The sequence below is a fragment of the Macrobrachium rosenbergii genome, chromosome 9 (assembly GCF_040412425.1).
Source record: "Macrobrachium rosenbergii isolate ZJJX-2024 chromosome 9, ASM4041242v1, whole genome shotgun sequence".
NCBI lineage: Eukaryota > Metazoa > Arthropoda > Malacostraca > Decapoda > Palaemonidae > Macrobrachium > Macrobrachium rosenbergii.
The window spans coordinates 14,557,662-14,580,161 of NC_089749.1; the positions used below are offsets into that span (position 1 = coordinate 14,557,662).

Below are 22,500 nucleotides of genomic sequence, written 5' to 3' on the forward strand. Positions count from 1 at the left end.
ATGCCTACAGTGCACCGCACGAGGTGCACTGACGGCACTAACCCCCCCAACGGGTAAAAAACTTGTTTGAAAATATTCAGTGAACAATTTACCACGGAATGATGGAATTAAGGGTCTAAACCCAGTCACTTAATGCATGAAGACGCCAAAAATTAATAAGTGATAACTGCTGGTTTAAAAAATACCAATCTTGAGAGAACGTTTTAAGTCCAGTTGTTTAGTGCAATATTTGAAATGATTCAGACTAAAACTAAAGTTAAGTAACTACAGCATTTCTAACTAATTCTATGTTCCAGCTTTTTTTTTTTTTTTTTTTTTTTGCTATACTTTATTTTTGGCCATAGTTTTTGATTTACTCTTCTTTGTCAGTAGCAAGTTGTGAGTTAACCTGGGTTATTTTTTTTCATTAACAACCAAAGTTTCAATTTTTCCTATGCTTTATTTTCAACCATTGCCATATACATCTACAAGTGGAAACTTAATAAAATCACTATATGCTTCATAAAACTTTTGAATTACATTTTTAAGGTCAAGAAATACAAACTCATTTTTACAGTTTCCCGGAAAGAATCAAGTTTGAAATATTCATAACATGATTTGGACAGTGCGGACACCGTCAATAGAAAGTCAACTTTTAATAAGTCCGAAGATTAAATGCAGTTACAAACTTCACAAATACAGTTAATACACTGTAATATCAAATGCTCAACACATTGAACAAGTCACATTTACGGGCTCTTGTTCAAAAAGCTACCAAATAATTAAAAAGTTGCGAAGACATCCTCTTAAAAGTTCATTAGCAGCAACACCTCAGGCAAACTATGAATCCCTCGAAATGATGAACTTCACAGGAAAGACTAATCCAAAACGCTCTTTCCCCTTGCAAGTTCTGGGGAAGACTGACCATCGGGTGATGAACGGTCTTCCTCGTAGGTCCTTGGAAAAGGAGAGGCTCCTAGCGGACTTTCGTCGAAAGAGCTCGACAGCTCGTGTTGAATCTCAGTGAACAGGTCTGTCAGCCACTTCCTGCGGGCAAGGGCAGATTCGATCATGGGGCGGACGCTGCAGCGAAGAGGAGATTCGGGCAGCGAAGTGCAGTTCTCTACAGGAGACGATGTGGTTTCTCCTGAAGGAGCGGCGTGGTCCGGCATTGTCGTACAAGCTAATGAAGCGGACTAAAGTCAATGCAACTAAAATGCAATTGATCTTCTGCTTCGGATTTTGGAGCAGGGCGCTGGTTCGTGGCTATAGTATCAAGGACGAACGCATAAACAGACCATACGATTCTCTCTTTCTGCTTTCTCAGATGGTCAGCCTTACACTGCTTGGTTTGTTTCGGCGTATCTTCCCTTGTTGAGTCATCACCTGTACCTCAGGAGAGTCTAAGGGGTGCTTTTAACATGTTAACGACAATTCATAGTACATATTGGTCAGCCTTTTCTATTCTCACTCTCGTCAATGGTTGGTTAAGTACTTTGCCTCAGGATGACGCAGAGTTGTATAATGGACATATCCACCTACAATTGTTACAAAATAATAAAATGGCAAAATTTATAAGCAAGCCTCTTAGTTTAGGAAACGTAGCATTAATTATTTTTTTCTTGCAGCATCGGAATATTCCTTTGCCACATTTCCCAGGTCAACCGAGGTAGGTGATTACTGGCTAGTTCAGATTAAGCAGGTCACATGCTAGTACTGGCCTTTGCTTAAAGGTGGCAGCGAGCGATAATAGGATGTTGAAATGAACGAGAGACCTGATTTGCACAATACCTCCGACTATACCAGCTGTAACGAGCCAAGACTGACCAAGTGGCAGTTTTAACCGTTAACTCGCACTTCAAAACCACTTTAAAACTCGAGAAACATCACAAAAACATAATCATGCACGTACTGTACATACCCAACGGAACAGTCTACTAAAAAAAATCGCCTGATGTATAGAATATTCCCATCGTGGTAAAACAAATTAGAATCTTCTCGCCTCCCGCATCTTCCCTATCTACCTTTCTACCCCAATCTCCTCACGGTCCTATAGCCTGAATCGCGTCTACCATAATACTTTATCTTTCCACGGAACGCTGATTCCAGACACCTAAAGGTCGGGGAGATTTAAGCAAGCTTACATTTTCTCTGAGGCAGCAAAATGCCACAGCGTCCCGTCGGAAGGGAGTAGGCCCTTCTTTTTTGTGTGTGTGTGTGTGTGTGTGTGTGTGGTGCTCGTCTGAAGGAACGTGAACGGAAATAAAATCACGGGAAAAACATTGCCAGGGAAAAATAGCGCATGACTCAAGGATACATATTTACATGCCCTATGCGTACAAGGTGTTCTGTATCTCAGATTGTGACAAAAATCACGTTTCATTCAATGCTTTCAACAGAAAAGTAATAAAAACAAAGGCATGTAAGCCAGTCATTGGTAATTCATAATATATACATGGGTAACAAATAACAAAGTGTTATGATATTATATCCTATGGGCTAAAATAATTCCTTTAATAAATATCTTAAAACTGTGAAATAGGAAAAAATCACATCAGGCAGCGCACGAAATAAATATCTGTTTTATTATTATGTTGCTTTGTTGAAGGACTGAATAAAAAGCGATTATTTTTGCAAACGAAAGTAACTTGAAAATATTACACATCATATTATCACGGTTCATGGTATTTAAATTAAAAATTACATTTTTGCGTTAACTTCCTTAAACAGTTCTGTTACTTTCCCTGTGAAGCTTTCTCGTAATTTTTTTCCTAAATTCTTAACAAATAGTATAAGGATCAAATGGAAAATTTTTTATGTTTTAATTTCAAAAGTATTTTCGATGTGCACCATGCCTTGGGCTGTACATATGGTAAGTATTCACAGCTTTGATATAATACATAAATTTTCCTTTCAAAAAGCTACTACACTAAATAATCTATATTTCTGCACTAATTACCTGCTACTCTAAGGAGCAAGAGCCTGTGCTGGCATAAGGCCAACTTAATCTAAGACAACCAAAATTCTTTAAAGATGAAGAATGTGTTTCACGTTTCTGAAACTTGTTATTCCCGCAGACTAAATTGGCGTTATGCCAGCACGTACTCTTGCTCGGGGCCAAGCCCATAAAATTTGACTGGGGGTCAAAATTTTCAGGTACTGTCAAAATCAAAAGCCCGACTTGGAAATTTGACCGTACAAAACGGAAATCACAGGGAGCAAGGAACATGAGTACATAAAGCATTGGACAACAAAAGCATTACAGAATCCGTAGGTCAAACCACAGAACAGTTGCTTCATAGCAAAAAAATAGACTTGTTAAAACTTTTAATTAGTGCCTTCTTTATTCATTTAAAACCTCAGTCTTTTCCCCGTGTTTACAAACGAAAAGCAAAGACAAGAAATAAAAGAACATGAAAGGGGCGGTTACTGAGTGAATACAAAGGTTATAAAGGAGGCCGGAATTACAAAAGTTTTCACGGATAGAAGGCGGGAGGCATTTTCTCGAGACGTAACCGAGGACCGGGACCTTTCCCTGAAAAAAGCGAGACTCCATATCTTAAAAACTAACCATAGAACTTACTTGAAAATAAGCTCGTTATGTTTCCCGCACCCAAATTTTTCTAGCGGTGAATGTAACTTAGCCTAACTCAACCTAACCTACCCTAACCTATGGGCATGGCAAAAAAACCGGGGCTGATGCAATACTAGACTACAACTCGGGAATTTGCAGCCGGGAGTGACCGGGAACGGATTAATACTGTCTAGAAATGTCGAGGTCTCAAATGAGATACGTGTATCTTTTGATGGTTCGTTTATTGCTTTTTTGCAGAAAATACGAGCTGAGAGGTAAACAGTTCAACCCGTGAGTCTCAGATGACCGAGATTATTAAAATGTTTCCAGTTGCATGATATCAGAAACTGCGGTTTTCTTTATAACTTTTGCAAGATCATTTTATCCTGAGTGGGAATAGTTTTCTCTTGCTCTTCCTACACCTTCAATACATTTTTAGTTGTATCTCTTTTTATGGCTAACAAATCTTATGGGAATCAATCAATAGTTTGATTTATACTTCATCACATAAACTTCAGTACATTTATATAATTTGCCTTGTTGGAAACTTAAATAAATTTTTTCCATTTTCTACAGTGACTAATTTGGTCCCATGCTGAGTTATTATCCGGTGTTAGGTGATGTCTAGCGAAGATTTTGTCCATGAAAGTTTTGTTCAAGTAATCTTTATCCATAACCATAGTGAAGTTTTCGTCCACTGGAATTTTTTTACCCGTAATTTTTATCCATATTCATAGCGAAGGTTTTTGTCCATTGGAATTTTGTTCAAGTAATTTTTATCCATATTCATAGCGAAGTTTTTGTCCATTAGAATTTTGTTCCAGTAATTTTATCCATATTCATAGTGAAGTTTTTGTCCACTGAAATTTTGTTCCACTAATTTTTATCCATATTCATAGCGAAGTTTTTGTCCATTGGAATTTTGTTCCACTATTTCTATTCATATTCATAGTGAAGTTTTTGTCCACTGAAATTTTGTTCCACTAATTTTTATCCATATTCATGGTGAAGATTTTGTCCACTGGAATTTTGTTCCAGTAATTTTTACCCATAATCCGATAAAGTTTCCATCAAGTGGAGATTCATCCTATTGGGATAGTTTGTCCTATGAAATTTCGTCTGATTTCTGCTTTCTCAAACTCCAAGTATAGTTTATGTCTGCTGATGGTTTTGTCTAGCAGACAAATTCTACGGAACTCGTCTTCTTGGTTTTGCCAACTTTAGTGTTTGTGTCAGTTATGCTGGATTTTGTCAAAGTTCTTGTCTTCCGTTGATTTTGACCTCAAGAAATTTTGTCCGTGGCGTTTTTGTCATACAGCTGATTTGTCCCAAGGAATTTCATCCGTGCGACGGCTGTTGTCCATAACAAGGTAGAATTTGTCAAGCGGAATTGTTGTCTGTGAGGCGGTTTGTCTTACTGTTTTTTTTTTTTATTCCGACTGCAGTTGAGCCATGCGAATATCTACTAAATTTCACAAAGTTTTACTGAGCATACCTTTAGTAGTATTAAAATAGTAGCAGTAGTAATAGTAGTAGCAGAGGTAGTCCTTCAAAAGGTGTACTGTACATATTCATATGGAACAAGCTAGAAAAAGCCATTAATACACGACCAACCTTACACAGAACGAAATGTCCGTACATGGAAAAAGAACAGTAGAATTAAAATTGATTTATAAAACTGGTTTGTAATTGAACGAGGGTGGAGGGTGAGTCACTGTGATGAAAGGCCGCATATTCATGAACGCCGAAACAACGCAAAGAGCTTTTTTATGCAAAATTGCAGGCCGGAAGCTTTCGGAGAGTGCATACCTCCAGCACCGGAAACGGAGTACATCCTGAATCGGCACCCGCTGTAATAATTCTTAAATGGCCCATAGGTCCCCATCCACCAAATTTCATTGAAATTCGTCCTCTAATTTCTGAGAATGTTTTGTGACAGGTAAACACATAAAACCTCAAAAAACAATAAAATAGGCGCTAATAAATGCATGTCCTCAGTTCAACAAAAATAAGGTATGACAAAAGAAACTGAAATATTCTTATGATTAATAAAAACAAATGTATGCTGTGGTAGGGCGCAGCCACAGTGGAAAAGAACAAGAGATAGCAAAATCATCCCTGAAATTCTATATGAAAAACGTATGTATATATATATATATATATATATATATATATATATATATATATATATATATATATATATATATATATATATTATATATATATATATATATATGCTATGGGGAAAGGAATTAAGCAGTGCGATAATAGTATGAACAAGTCTACAAACAGCACAAGGAACTAACTTGAAAAAAATTATTTACGATAACGAATGTCGACAGAACAGATTAAATCGACTATTATTTTTAATTTACTCCTTTTTTTTCATTAAATATTTCACTAAATTAGATATCATCACTCCATCTCTTTCAACAGCCGAGTTCTAAAATGCCCAGAGGGTTGTTGAACTCATTTTAAAATTGCGCAAGCGTCGTCAAGTGCTTTTCTGTTTTGTTTCATTCTGTCCGAAACTGACAACGGGAGCGCCTGTCCTAATACTCGCCAGTTCAGTTAGCGGTCGGAAGCTAAATACTTCATGCTCCTGTTGCTAGAGGATTTGATTGATTTGGTCTGCAAGTTTGCTGAAAGGTATAGTTTGTCGTTTTAATATATTGTGTGACGGTTTGTGTTTCTGAATGTATTTGTAAATTTCCCCCCAGGAGTCATGGCGCCTCACAGACTTCGCCATAAAAAACTTTCGTAAGTCCCGTCACGTCAAGTCAAAATATTCTTTCCAAGAAAACGTGTCGTGATGTGACGGTGGAGTCCGTGTGCTTGATGGTGAGGTGATATGACGTGATGATGTGAACAAGTCCATTTGATTGTATGTAAGAAAGTCTCAATTCCTTGGCGTGATGTGTTGGTGGCTGTTTATAATTTTAATCATTGGTAACATTAGTTTTATATTTTGAATCGACTTCATTTGTGTAAGCCAACTTTAGTTTTGTAATTAACTTACTTTCGTTTTATATTTTGAATCTATTTCATTTGTGTAAGCCAACTTTAGTTTTGTAATTAACTTAATTCAAATAGTATCTTTACGATAAAAAGTAAATTATTTTTAACGTTTGTTTTATGTTTTGAATCGACTTAATTTGTGAAAGCCAACTTTAGTTGTGTATTAACTTAATTCAAAAAGTATCTTTACGATAAAAATCAACTTGAGTATCTTATTACGTATCATATTCTATTTAATTTTTGGGGGGACATCCTGCACTGATTTTTAATTTTGATTTAAGATTGCCTAACTATACCCAAATTATGTTCTCGTAAATTTAACCATTACTTATTACGAGCATTTAACTAGGACTTCCTGAACGTTACTTTAAACTTATCCAAATTAATTTTTCGTTCATTTAAAGTAAACCAGTACTTAATCTTTATTTAATTTCCAAAAGGCCTGAATATCCGAGTTTAATATTCTAAACTTGAAGACTACTTATCGCCACCTTTTGAATTATAGCTACCGAGGCACTAAAGTTATTTAAACTATAATATCTACAAAGACAGTAAAATTATTTCAAACTTCACTAATTTTTAAGATCGCAACTTCGCTAGTGTCGACGACTTCCTGAACTTAAGGTAAACTCGCGGTCCAGATAGAATGTTCCTCGTTTGTATTTCCATCTCGCTTATTTAGTATCGCCTCTTTTATTTTGAACCTTAACCCTCCGCAAAATCTTTGACTGATTCTCAAAATGATTGTTTCTAATAATTCATTTGAGTATTTTGGTTTATTTTAGATGGTCGAATTTCATAGTATTAATAATTCATTTGAATATTTTGGTTTGTTTTAGATGGTCGAATTTCATGGTATTAATGTATTTTTTCTAGATAATCTTAATTTGAAATTGCCTTAACGGGTATGTGGTTAGAGACATAGGTTTGATTTTTTATGTACGCTTTCATGTGTAACTCTAACTTTTAAACTATTTTGAAATGGTTGTGAATTTACTTTGTTTTTCTTTGAATAATTTTTACTTCAAAAATTTAACATTACTTGCTTGATTATGTACTCGTGGCGTTATGAATTTATTTTGGTTTTCAAATAATTTTGACTTCCTATTATATTCTCGTAGCGCTGTAAACTAATATACTAATACTGAAACTTGCTAAACTAATATACTAATACTGAAACTTGTTTTTTTAAGTGATTAGTAACTTATTATTTTAGTGATACTTTTTCTAATTAAAATTAGTGGTCCGGATGTTTAGTGGTTCGGATATTTAATGGTTGTTCCGGATATCTGTAATACTACTTTGACTAAACTTCGTAATGTCCACGGATTAGTTGGTTTAATCTGTTCAAATTATTAAATATTGGAGTTAATGTTTTATTTCAGTACTGTATTTTAGTGGTATATTTTTATAAAATATAAAATATACGGCACATCGAGTCTGGTATCTTTATTTCAGTACTGTATTTGCCATATTTTGTTTTGGATAATTATGGAAAATTATATGGCCCTTTAATTTTTTTGTTACATTAACATGCTGGATAATTATATGGAATATTTGCCATATTGTTGCAATTTTCAAGTACGGAATGATGAATCAAGTACAAGGTTTTTAATTATGGATTATGGATTATTATGGAGTTATCATTTCAATGTTATATTTTCAACACGTGGGACAATTATGGTATATTTGCTTTATTCTGTTGCGTTTTTTAAGGGTAGAATTATTCAAGTATGGAATGACTTTGGGAAGTCACGGCTAAATATCCCTTTCACTACTATTACCCTAATGGTATTACCCTAAAGGTAACTTCTGTCTCAAAGCATATTCCCAAAATTTCTCCCCTAGGTAATTAAAATTTTTTCTCTTGCATGAATCTGTTCTTCTTCAATCTTGTGGTAAATGTCCCAGTAAACCTGTGTCCCAGTAAACCTGTGTCCCAGTAAACCTGTGTCCCAGTAAACCTGTGTCCCAGTAAACCTGTGTCCCAGTAAACCTGTGTCCCAGTAAACCTGTGTCCCAGTAAACCTGTGTCCCAGTAAACCTGTGTCCCAGTAAACCTGTGTCCCAGTAAACCTGTGTCCCAGTAAACCTGTGTCCCAGTAAACCTGTGTCCCAGTAAACCTGTGTCCCAGTAAACCTGTGTCCCAGTAAACCTGTGTCCCAGTAAACCTGTGTCCCAGTAAACCTGTGTCTTAAATAAAGATCCAAAATATTTCTTTTCTTCTTTAGATGGCGGCTCCCGATCACTTAAGCATGTTCTGGCCGAACATTATCATCTGGATACTGATCTTGGTATTCTACATATTCTATTGTTCGTCCTGGGTCATCGATCAGTGCAGGAACGTGTATCGACGCAAGGTGAGGATCACTTGATTTGCAGTCAAGTGGAAATTGTATTTTATATGGGAAAAACTCTGATATTTTTTATGCAGGTTACTTCTCTGTAGTCTGCGTTGAGGTTAAAAGGTGATAGCAACTGGCTTCTCATATTGGTTTATTAAGCCTTGAGGCTGTTTTAAATCTGTCTATACTTGGTTCATTATATTGTTGTAACCGCTGGTTTAGTTTTCGTTGTTGATGCCTTCATAATTGCTAATCTGTACCAGTTATTTTTTTTATTAAATATGTAGCCATATTATTATTCTTTTAACTTTATTCTTCTTTTAACAGAAATATGGGAAGTGTCCTCATAATTGTGAAATGGCAAGATACCAAGAATCTTGCTCAAACGAGCGCTCTTAACAGGGAGGTGGATTGTCAGCATCATTTTCCGCAAACTTAAATATTCTAAATGGTAATATATTTAAGCATTTTAAGCATTAAATTTCTGAATTGAAATTGAGCATTTTAAGCATTAGAAATCTAACTATTTTGTTTTTAAGCATTAAATTTTGAATATTATATAGTTTGTCTTGCATTATTTTTGGGGTGACTGAATGCGAGTTAGCTGGAAAAAAAGAAGGTAATACTTTCATATTCATATTAAAATCTGTAAAATATATCTACAAAATTCCTCGACTGAAGTGAATTATAAATATTTAAACGCTTCTTGAATCCTGTACAGAATGCGGATGCTTGCTGTGCTCAAAAACACTTGCCGCCTTCTAGGCTACGAGGACTGGTGACCAAAGGAACACCACCTGGTGAAGTAGTCTCCTGAATTCTAAACTATGCAAAAGATCTGGAAACCAGCGAAGATCAGGAACCCCGAAGTATCGGCGCAACTTTGTGCTGTAATAGTCATGCCTTAGTGAACACAGATCTTTGAGTCACTTTGTGACTACTGTTTTTAACATGTTTTCCCCTTTGGAGTTACTGCTCCGTTGCTGTCCTTCCGTGGAAGGCTTTAGCCTGAATAGGGTGTGACTACAGGTACTTTTTCGTTATTTCTGAGGCCTTCTAACTTTGATTATAGGGTACATGCAGCTTATAGTGACCTTATCAGTTGTAAATTCATTGGTTTCAAGTATGTTTGTATAGTTACAAAAGACTTGTTTTCGACTTAATGAAATTAATTACCACATATTAAAGTTGTACATTTGCCGCATATTTCTAAAGTTTAAAGACCAACATATTGAAGTAGTGCATTTTCCGTGTGCAAGATACTACAGCTTAGCGACTTGTAGCTGATTACATAAGCAAGAAAATACAGACGTTAGAACTAGTTTTGTATTGATACTCGAATACTCGAATCCAGGCAAACTGGAGTTTTTCTCTCGTTGAAGGTTATGGCTACTGTAGTTTTGTATCTGCTTTGTTGGTGACTGTTTCCACGACTGCAGTTTGCCTGGATTTTTTTTTTACTGAACTTAACTGAAAAGCATCTTAATTTTTAATGTCAGTTTGTGTAGAAATACTTTTAAATTCGTATATTTTTAACTACATCAGGAATCTTAATGTTAAATGTGACTGAGTGCTGTATTTCGAAGTCTCAGTTGGGGAGACAAATACTGTAACAGCTCTATGCCCTGATTTTTTTTTAATTTTAATCTTCTAATGATTTCCTAACTGTTGAATGTTGCTATTGTGTTTTCATGCAAACTACATAATATTGCGATTGTATTTTAATGCTTTCTTACTGTATTTTATCTTATATTAAATTAAAGGAAATACAATATATAGTACATTTAAGAAACTACTGGTATTTTGTATCTCCACATAAAAACCAAATCGATCTGCGGTACACTAACATCAACGCCAAATCTACTGAAGTTAAGCTTTTATTTTTAATATGCCGTAAGACACACTGAACCAAAATAGACCTCGCTCGGCGCCCGAGGGAAAAAGTACAGATAAAAATAAAAATAGAAATCAATGAAAAATAAAAATGTAAAGCAAAAAATAAGCAAAAATGGGTAAAAAGAGTAAATAAAAAAAGGAATAAAAATCAATAACAATAAATAAGTTATATAAATATAAAGTGCCTTGAACAAGCCAGAGTTCTCGATTGAGCTCGCTAAGAGACTTGAGTTTGTCGAGTTCCCCGTCTGTAGCAAAAAGGTAGTGGAAAAAGTTTTTTTTAGGAGAATCTTAACAGGAAAGGTAAACAGAGCAATGAAGGGCAGTTAATTTTTTTTTTGGAGTGCTTGCTTTTTTTTGGAGTGCTTGCTTAAGTAAAACAAGGTTATTAAGAAAGAACACTTTTTTTGTACTTTTTTTTTTTAACTACGTTGATGTCTAGGAGAGTAAAACTGCATCACAGAAAGCGGTTTAAAGGATAAATTAAACAACGTTCTTTGCGTTCTTCGATATAAACACTTCAAGCATATAAATATCAATTAGTAAACTAAATTATTCTTAACCGATCGTTAACCTAAGTTTCTCCTTCAACAATATCACTGCACCGATTCAAGAAAATGGCAAGCAATATGCTTGTTGAATCTATAAAATTAACAGCAGCAGTAGCAACAAAGAAACAACGCCTTATGTCAATATCTAGCAGCAAATGCCACTGGGGAACGCTGACCCGAGGTCAGAAATTTTTCGAGGGCATTGGGAGCACGTTACACGACGAAGAAATGCGTCTTGTGACCTCGGCTACAGTTTCAACTTCGAGGAGGATGCAATTATTTTTCGATTAAATGACGAATGCTTCCACGAGTGCCACAAGGGAGTTTGAGGAGCGGAAAAGGGTAGAGATGTGAGTTTACAGTCGGAAGAACCGCAACAATAATATAGCTGCTTTAGTTTAAACACTGAGCGAGAAATGTTCATGTATCAGAAAAATAATGAATGCTTCCATGAGAGCCACAGGGGAATTTAGGGAGAGGAAAGGGTATAGATATGATGTGAGTTTCCGGTCAGAATGATCGCAACAATAATAAGCTAATTTTCAATGTGATATCGACGCTGGGTGGTGAAAATTGCATATGCTAACGAAAGGCTCTACAGTGGATTCGAGCAGGAATTAAACTCGTAATAATGAAATTAAACAGGAAAATTATGGGAAGGAGGACGTAGGAAGAAGCCAGGGGGAAATACTGAGCAAAGAACTGAGACATAGCGGACAGGACAGTTCAAAGACAGTATCAGACGGCAAAAGTTAAAAAAAGGAGAGATGGAAATAGAGTGGTGGGTCAGTCAAATCAATGGCAGATTGCAATTGTTGTACGGAGAGAGAGAGAGAGAGAGAGAGAGAGAGAGAGAGAGAGAGGTGGGTCAGTCAAATCAATAGCAGATTGCAATTGTTGTACAGGAGAGAGAGAGAGAGAGAGAGAGAGAGAGAGAGAGAGAGAGAGAGAGAGAGAGAGAGAGAGAGAGAGTTAAAAAAAGAGAGATGGAATAGGTGGGTCAGTCAAATCAATGGCAGATTGCAATTGTTGTACAGGAGAGAGAGAGAGAGAGAGAGAGAGAGAGAGAGAGAGAGAGGAGGTCAGTCAAATCAATGGCAGATTGCAATTGTTGTACTGAGAGAGAGAGAGAGAGAGAGAGAGAGAGGTGGGTCAGTCAAATCAATAGCAGATTGCAATTGTTGTACAGAGAGAGAGAGAGAGAGAGAGTGGTGGGTCAGTCAAATCAATGGCAGATTGCAATTGTTGTACAGGAGAGAGAGAGAGAGAGAGAGAGAGAGAGAGAGAGAGAGAGAGAGAGAGAGAGAGAGAGAGAGAGAGAGAGAGAGAGAGAGTTAAAAAGAGAGATAGAAATAGAGAGGTGGGTCAGTCAAATCAGTAGCAGATTACAATTGTTGTACAGGAGAGAGAGAGAGAGAGAGAGAGAGAGAGAGAGAGAGAGAGAGAGAGAGAGAGAGAGAGAGAGAGTTAAAAAAAAGAGATAGAAATAGAGAGGTGGGTCAGTCAAATCAGTAGCAGATTACAATTGTTGTACAGGAGAGAGAGAGAGAGAGAGAGAGAGAGAGAGAGAGAGAGAGAGAGAGAGAGAGAGAGAGAGAGAGAGAGAGAGTTAAAAAAAGAGAGATAGAAATAGAGAGGTCAGTCAAAAATCAATGTACAGGAGAGAGAGAGAGAGAGAGAGAGAGAGAGAGAGAGAGAGAGAGAGAGAGAGAGAGAGAGAGAGAGAGAGTTAAAAAAAAGAGAGATAGAAATAGAGAGGTGGGTCAGTCAAATCAGTAGCAGATTACAATTGTTGTACAGGAGAGAGAGAGAGAGAGAGAGAGAGAGAGAGAGAGAGAGAGAGAGAGAGAGAGAGAGAAGAGCCATAATATGTTATTAATCTATCTCTAAGACAACCGCAAACCCTGCTAGAAGTAGACAGTTTGGCTCAGATGCGTTGGATAGTAAAGTGGAAAACGTAATGTCCTAATTACCTGACCAATCTATTGTCTAATTGCCTTAATGACCAACGAGTAAGTACGTCCCATGAAATGTCTATTAAGTACATAATTAAGTACATAAGGAGTGGTATCTCTCTCTAATTAAATAATTAATCCTTCGTCCATGATTGGACGTTAATTGTAAGGCCAGAGTTGGCGTTATGATAATGACTCGATGGCTAATTATCCCTTTTGGAGTGGATACATTTGCATTTGTACTGACTATGGATATGAAATTTAAATATTGAGGGCATTCGTTATAATGTCACTTATGCAACAGCAAGAAGATATTCTCCCCTTGTTCTCTCTGCCCCTCTTTTTAAATTCAAGTAATTCTCTACAGATACTCTCTCAGACACTCTCATCCATTCCTAATCATCTCCTCCCTCCCTTCCATTCCCATTCCTTCTGTCCCTCGAAGTCATTCCTAATTCCTCTCCGCCCTCATCCATTTACAACTCCCCTTAACTTTCATCCATTCCTAATCCCTCTTCACCCATCCTCCTCCTCCTCCTCCTACTACTACTATTACTACTACTACTCCTTCTCCTCCTCCTCCTCCTCCTCCTCCTCCTCCTCCTCATTCATTCCTAACCACATTCCAGTTCGTTCATTCTTAATCACTCCCTTCGGTAAATAAACAAGACCGCTTACTCAAGTAAGCCGGCTGTCACTCCATACAAGGTTATATTACTACAGATCAAAGGGGTGATCAAGCATTTCCGAGAATTCTTCCAAAAGGAAATGACGTCCAGAGGCGCTGGAAACTTCCATGGGGGTCTCTTCCAGGTGTCAGGGGGTTTTGGCGAGAGCGAAAATGATTGAAACAGGAAGGCGCCTATCATAACTTTCGCGATTAAAAATCAAAAGTTCCCAAGGACATGATGGGGTTCAGGCTGCTAGGCTGTCAAATTATAGTTGTTGGGAATCTGCGTCCCCGCGACTGTAGTATAAAAAGACCCTTTTTTTTTTACGAGAAGAGACTTTGAACTGATTTTTTTTTCTGCAAAGCAACAAGCTGTCAGAGAACGGCATTTGTATTCTAGAAAAAAAGAGGACTTGAAAGCGAGTTAGTTTTTGTATTCTTTTGTCATCATATTTCAACCTGATTTAATTTTTACATAATCATTATCATTATCATTATCATTATGACTGAATAGATCAAACGAGCGTAAATAGAACAGATTGGCAACATGAAAAAATAATCAAAACGGAGAATAATACATACGAAAAAGTTGAATTAACAATCAAAAAACACTTTTAAAAGTTGAGTTAACAGTAAAAAATATATATGTAAATAAAAGCGTTGATGAACTTTCTTTTTTGCACAAAGTTATTGCATTCTAGAATGCCCTAACTACATTATCATTCAGTCGGATAATGGTAAGAGTAGGCAAAGGCGACTGCTGCCTTTTTTTTTCTCTCTTCCTGCTTCTGTTTTCCTCATTTTCCTTATTTTTTACATTTACTTCTTGTTGTTACGGGCATGGGCAAGACCAGGGCATTCTGATGCCTGTCCCACTGACCTAATCATTTGCAAAATAAAACATTAAGCGAACGCCATCCTCAGACGCATTTATCTTTTCATTTTTCATTTTTACGAGACTGTGTTCGTAACCAAGTCATTTATGACCTGAGCTCAAATAAGTTTATTCTGTAGATAATTTAATATCTGCCCTAGTTTCTCTATGCAAGAAGGGGCGAGCCTGCCAACAAGGGTCCACGCGAGGAAATAAATGGATAAAAAAAAGTTACTGAAAAGCATGCAAGGGGGGAAAAGGGTGAATTGATGATGATAATCAATGAAAAGAAGAACATGCAAATGTGTAGACGAGCTACACTGACAAGAGGTTCGTTTAAAAAAAGGAATTGATTAGTTGAAAAGGCACTAATTAGAGCGGGGATAAAAGTTGGCATGAGAGAGAGAGAGAGAGAGAGAGAGAGAGAGAGAGAGAGAGAGAGAGAGAGAGAGAGAGAGAGAGAGAGAGAGAGTAAACGAATAAGGAACTAACAAAGACTTGTGTCACAACCAGAAAAAATATGTTGGAATTTACGAAAACATAAAAGATCATATTTCACAATTTTGTGGGGAAAACGTCATCAACTGACCTGTATATTTTGGAGACTAGTTCGCCCTAAACTCGACGAAATACTTTCCTTCACGAAAAGAAAAACAAAAAGTACTTCCACGCTTCCATTTAGAAAACATACGACCTTCATCTTTCATCTACAGATCTTTCCGAGTTACATAAATTCCGAAATCAGATTTAGATAAATGATTGTGATTCGCAGTCTGTTTCCATTATACCGGCGAACGATTCAGGCTAAAAAAAAAAATTTTAGCGTTCATTCACACCGACTCGGAATTCTATAAAAGGCGAAATTAAATTTGCATAAATTGCCATTAATCACAGCTGCTTAATGAGTCGTCCTTGAAAATGCTGATTGCGTGTCGATTAACACTCGACGGGGATCGTCGAATAACGGTGCCGTTGCGTTTAATGTCTGTTGAAGTGTGATAGAGTCTAAATGAAGAATAACGGGATAGAAAAATGAGCTGTTTTATGAAATATTTAGATTGAAAATTAGCGTTGTAGGGGGCAGAGGGGGTAAGTGGTATGAATGGAATAATGGTGGAAATGGTATTGAAAGGAAAATGTAAGAGAATAACGGAATAAAAGTATTAATAAATTTATGAAATATGTACAGTGCTTCATTGGACGGGTGTGTTCTCAGCTAGCACTCCGCTGGTCCCGAGTTCGATTCTCCGACCGGCCAGTGAAGAATTAGAGGAATTTATTTCTCGTTATGTGGTTCGGATTCCACAATAAGCTGTAGATCCCGTTGCTAGGTAACCAATTGGTTCTTAGGCACGTAAAATAAATCTAATCCTTCGGGCCAGCCCTAGGAGAGCTGTTAATCAGCTCAGTGGTCTGGTTAAACTAAGGTATACTTTTTTTATGAAATATGTAGATAGAAAAATACCCTTGACGGGGCAGAGGCGGGTAAACGGCATGAATGGAATAATTGTAGAAACCGCACTGACGGGAAAACGCAAGAGAATAACGGGATAGAAAAAGTACTAATTTTATGAAATATGTAGACAGAAAAGTAGCGTTGAAGAGGCAGCTTGGGATAATAGTGTGAAGGGAATAATGTTAGAAAAGGCACTGAAGGGAAAACGTAATGATGAAAGGGAATTTAAGGAAACATATTAATTAATGAAGAAGAGTGTCGAAAGAACAAATTGTGCCGATAAGGTTTAATCAACGACCACTCGAGTGGCAAAGACTTTAAAAAAAATGTACTCACAAAACTCTTGGTATTCGGTTCAGCTAAGAACTCGTAGTAGCTGATAAAGAGAATAAAACGAAAAGTTTCTGATAACAGCCACGAGTAACCTACTGACCGTTAAGAAAGTAAAAAACACATAAAAGGCTGATAACGGCTTAAAGTAATGAACACAACTCACAAATAACGATACACTGAGTTCCAGATAACGGCTTTAATTAACGAAGTCCTAATTCATACAAAAAAAACTGCACACACAAAACACGTATTTATATTTTATCCCATTAAAAGTTTTGAGGAGAAAAATTCTACTCGAAGAATGTATTGAGGGAACAGCCCTCGCAAAAGTTTATGGTTATCATTATATTAGAATACCAGGGAGGGATAATATTACATAGTGCGATTATTTGCTCTCGCGTTCCATTTATTCTGTTACCCACATCACGTAATAACCTCATTTGGGTAGGCCTTTTCCGAAGGTCCTCTTGTTCCCCATTGCTAAAATTTCACTCGCAGCTACTTTTCATCTTTTGGAATGAAATGGAATGGAATATAGAGTTTAGGCCAAAGGCCAAGCAATGGGACCTATGAGGTCATTCAGCGCTGGAAAGGAAATTGAGAGTAGGTAGGTTTGAAAGGTGTAAAAGGAGGAAAACCTTATTAGGAGAGGGCGGACAGCAAGATGGAAGAAAGATAATATGAATGGATTTACAGTAAAAGGAATGAAAGGAGTTGCAGCTAGGGGCCGAAGGGACGCTGCAAAGAATCTTTAGTGTTTATCTCTTGATGAATTAACTAACCCTTGGCACGTTTTCCCCCTGGAGTAATAGCTCTTGACTTTACATTTAATCATCAGTATTTAATTAAAAACCAGTTAAAAAAAATTGCGCAGTCGGTTTTCTCTACAGCGTATAATGCTGTATGAAACTCTCACCCACGGCCCATGAAAAACTCTCATTGCGGCCCATGAAACTTTCAGCCTCAGACTGGTGTAGGTCTGTGTTGCTGGTACCTATAGCGGTACAGACGCTCAATCATACTAACTTTAACCTTAAATAAAATAAAAACTACCGAGGCTAGAGGGCTGTAATTTGGTATGTTTGATGATTGGAGGGTGGATGATCAACATGACAGTTTGCAGCCCCCTAGCCCCAGTAGTGTTTAAGATTTGCGGGCTTACAGAAAAAGTGCGTTCTTTTACGAAAAAACTAAAAAGCCAAGTGTAAAACTAACAAAGACGTGAATGAAAAGAAATAAACATGAATTATAAAAGACATATCAAATCATTACGACAACCAACCCCCAATTTTCCTGTCAACGTTGCGTCAAATTTCAAATCAGTTACACGTATAAATAAGCTATCCCCTGTAACCCAGTACTCAGCTATCAGGGAGAAGAGTCGATACCACCCCATATCTCGCATGATGGCTGGGCGGTTATATTCACCGAATTCCGGGCAGGGTAAATTCCTTTTGGGTGTGAGTTATTCACAAGATGAAGTGAATCCGATACTAATGGGTTACTTCTGGATTAATATTTTTGAGCATAAAAATCAAGACATGGCTCGGTAATGTGGAAAGAATGGGGGATATTGGAACACAGAGGTACTGGAAAAGATGGGCCTCAACATCCAAGAAGCCAGAGAGTCCTCGCAAGATAGAGATGAGGGGCGCACTGTCTGCTGTTTGAATGCACGATCCGGTTAACATCGTGGACGTTTTCTGCGTCGTGTGTTCATCCACGATTCAGCAGTTTCAGTGTGAATGTGCCTTTTCAGTCCTTGGGTGCCACCTTGAATTAAGGGAAACAGCTTGCTAATGGTGATCAAGCACTTTATCCATAAACTTTTGCTAGCCTGCAGGCAGAAGTACAGAACATTCATGGTACTTTAATAGTTTGGTTTGTATGTGAGTCTGTAGTCTTACTCATAATTAAGGCAGACGAATAAACTCTTATAAAAAATTATTTATATATAATTGCATCGAACCATACAAATGAAAATAATTACTATTATTATTTAAATCTGAATTCATATGGAACAAACCTATATGGCTATAACATGCAAAGAATACTCCCACAGATAAAAGACACATACGTTTAAAAAAACATACATATGTATATGTATATGTATATGTATATGTATATGTATATGTATATGTATATGTATATGTATATGTATATGTATATATATATATATATATATATATATATATATATATATATATATATATATATATATATATATATATATATATATATATAAATTTAAATTTATAACAATGCAAGATTTACAAAAAGGTAATGAAAGAAACTTAAGCAACGAGAGAGAGAGAGAGAGAGAGAGAGAGAGAGAGAGAGAGAGAGAGAGAGAGAGAATTAACAGCCGAAAAATTAAAAATAAAACAAAACAAAACACTTCGCCGTAACCTTGTGTTATTCCACTCACACACACACACACACACACACACACACACACACACAGGAAGGAAGAAACAAACGCTCATTCTCAAAACTCCAAAAGTTGAGCTATATTTCATTTGATATTCCCAAAAGTTCGCGGAGTTCTTCACACAGCCGTGAAATCCCTTCTTCACCTCATTATTCCGACGCCATTATTAGTTTTCAATGGCTCCTGCACCAAATCCAGAGGCGTTGTGACCAAGGTCTAGAGAATACGAGGTCTATCCATGCACAGGTAGCACAGGGATTTGTCATAGGAGAGTCAAGTGCGTGACGTCACCTCTGCCCGCAGGGGCTTTGACTTCGCTTAGCGACTCAGTATTATTTGAGGTTTATTTCCGACTACGCTTAGCGATTCAGTATTATTTGTGGTTTATTTCCGTTTTGCTGTTAAATATTTTGGAGTAATAGATAATTTGCTGACTTAAATTATATCAAATGACTATAATTAGAGTCCCATAGTAAGGTCCACATCAACTTTGCCTATAGGGTTTACCATGTTTACCCTTGAACTTTGATTTTGCGGCATCGTCGTTTGGTCTGCATGGTTTTTATTCTATAGCTTTTCGGCAGCTGACAACCGGCCCCCTGCACCCCATCCTTTCTCTCTCTCTCTCTCTCTCTCTCTCTCTCTCTCTCTGTTGAATAAAAGAGGGTTACGGCAAAGTTTCTATTTTATTCCATTTCCTTATTTCTTTGGCTGAATTATAGAAATTATTTTATCCGTGTGTGTAATGCAAAAGTGGAATATACAGAAATTTCTTTCTCTCTCTGGAACAACAGAAGGTTACGGCAAAGTTTGTATTCTATTTTACTGATTTTATTCGGTTGTTAATCTTCTGGTTCTCGGATCGGTTTTTCTTCTTCTCTCTCTGGTATCGGATCGGTTTTTCATATTTCAATAAAAAAAAAACTTCGTTCTTCTCTTCCTCTTCAGTTTTATCCTTTCATTAAAGATGGCAACTTATAAAAGCTTTCCGAACCAGTCAGCCTCATTTATAACTTGTTCCATGAAGTTACTACCATGCAAAATAATAATACCATGCAAATAATAATAATAATAATAATAATAATAATAATAATAATAATAATAATAATAATAATAATAATACTTTACCCTTTAGTCTCTTCTTTTCAGTTTTACCCTTTCTTTAAATACGGTAGTTTACTCTTGGAAAGCTTTCTTAGCAAGTTAGTGTCCTTTATAACTTGTTCCTTTAAGTCAATATCACGTACATAATAATAATAATAATAATAATAATAATAATAACAATAATAATAATAATAATAATAATAAACACATTCTCTCATTCTACCCTTATTAACTTTCGAATCCAAGAGATACAACCCGACCACGTGGAACACCCGTCCAAAAAATCGAGATCTTTGATAATTGTGGTAATTATATTAATGACGATTAATGACAGGCTGGCAACGTCAACTGTTTGAGAGATCACCATGAACCGTATTGATGACCTGTCATCAAAATAAACAAAAAAAAAAAAAACAGTTCTCCGGTCATTCATCGCCATGAGAAGTCGTTGCTTTTATAACAGTGATATATATATATATATATATATATATATTATATATATATATATATATATATATATATATAACAAAAAAAACTACTATGCTTTGGCTGCTGAATAAAAAGTCACAAGGTTCACGCGTAACTAAATGTACTGTAAGATCTAGAAGGAAACAATAACAAAAGTACCAGTGCCTAGCGCTTACGTATATTAAATGCACGAAAGCGCTAGGCACTGGTGCCTTATATTATTTCTTTTTGCCTCTTGCAGCATATGTACACATGTGTATATGTATACACACATATATACATATATATATAATATATATATATATATATATATATATATATATATATATATATATATATATATATATATATATATACATATACAACATTGCTAAGAGACTATTAGGTAGGAAAGTCACAAAGGAAGGAATTAACCGATGCAAAGCAAGGAAATCAACACTTGTTAGAGAAAAAACATTGACAGGACAAATTATTCAATGGTACTTCTATACCATGAACACCGCAAAGTACCTTCCATTAACAACCCTTATTGGCTAACCAGCACTTGACACCCAACGAGAACCAGTGTAATGGGTTTTATACAACGAGTGTTTGCGAGTCCCTAAAAAAAGTTCCAGCCATTGAAGCTGAAATTTCGACACAAATCTTAAAACTAGTACAGTTGTCCAGCGGTTTCGATCAGCAAAGGGAGTGGCAGAACTTGGATCGTTTTCGAAGGCGTTCAGGTTTGAAGGTACGTAGTGGGTCCTCAGACTTGCAGTGGACTGAAAAATTCTTTTATTAAGTTTAATGTATTTTTTTTTTTATCAGAGGTTGAAAATCGATTGAAAATCGACTTAAATCGTAGCAATGCTGTATTGACAGCTAAATGCTTTTCAAGCTTCTGTATTGTAGTTTAGGGGTTGAAAATCTTCTTAAATCCTAGAAACATTGCATAAATTTTACTTAAGTCCATTTTCCTGAACTCCAACAGACATTCTCCTCTTTACAACAGAAATTGAGAGCCTTTCCAAAACTGTTTAACATCTGCATTCTTCAACTGAAGTGGAAATTTCCGCAGCCTCTCCCAGCTGCCATTCTACATAACGTCGCATCTGTAATTCGATTGGCAAGTATGTCCGACCACTCCGGATCTGAAACGGACGAGTCTCTCGTCGTGTACAACAACATCCTGGGCATGGAGTGTGACGTCGACGTCTTCTTCGCGAGGGCGAGGGAGCGAGTCCTGACCTCGCTGAGGTGCGAGGTCCTGGAGCTGAAGGAGAAGGTCTTTAACCTGGAGAATAGGTGTGAGCTCATGAGGGCGGAGAATGAAGCTCTTCGTCAGCAGATACCCGATGCTGGACCGGGCGTGATCCTGGGGCATGTGGCCCCGCAAAATGAACCCTAAGGGAATGAAGGCCCGGATAGGAAGATTACGCGTGGTTTAGTGGCATTAGGATGGCCACGACACATGATTTTAACCTTTCATCGTGAAATTTTTAAAGATTATTCTCGCCCAGTGTTTGGTAGATAGCTGCATTAATATTGCCACTAATATTAATATTGCCACTAATATTGCCATTTGTATTGTTACATTAATACTGGTACATCGATTTAACTTTTTTTAACATTCTGACTTAGTCATTCTGATCGCTAAAGAGCCATCAAGCCTCATTTTAGCTTTTTCATGTTCTGTGACGTTTTAAGGTATTTTAATCTTGACCAATGTTTTTACTTGACATAATTTAGAAATAATTTCTCGGATTTCTCGTTAGTAACTGCAGGATTTCTTCGTAGTCCACTTTCTGTATTTGTAACAAACTTTAATAAACAAAGTCAGAAATAATTTCTCGTTAGTAACTA

The 22,500-nt window shown here is 36.6% G+C and overlaps 1 protein-coding gene and 2 long non-coding RNA genes across 3 annotated transcripts in view; 2 read left to right on the forward strand and 1 right to left on the reverse strand.

Moving 5' to 3' along the window:
- The window catches only part of LOC136842047 (uncharacterized), a 109,473-nt gene that overhangs the window by 79,712 nt on the left and 7,261 nt on the right, over positions 1-22,500 (reverse strand). The gene's annotated exons all lie outside the window — the stretch shown is intronic.
- On the forward strand, positions 6,075-10,710 carry LOC136841477 (uncharacterized). The gene is made up of 4 exons (XR_010853959.1): positions 6,075-6,202; positions 8,804-8,932; positions 9,245-9,368; positions 9,639-10,710. It is a non-coding gene; the product is annotated as an uncharacterized lncRNA (long non-coding RNA).
- LOC136842029 (uncharacterized) overlaps positions 18,216-22,500 on the forward strand; it is a 4,347-nt gene continuing 62 nt past the window's right edge. The window contains exons 1-3 of the mRNA XM_067109425.1: positions 18,216-18,317; positions 21,197-21,388; positions 21,650-22,500. The exon at positions 21,650-22,500 is cut by the window's right edge and continues 62 nt beyond it. Coding sequence (XP_066965526.1) covers positions 18,216-18,317; positions 21,197-21,388; positions 21,650-22,045 — 690 coding nt within the window. The 3' untranslated portion in view covers positions 22,046-22,500. The remainder of the gene's footprint in view (positions 18,318-21,196; positions 21,389-21,649) is intronic.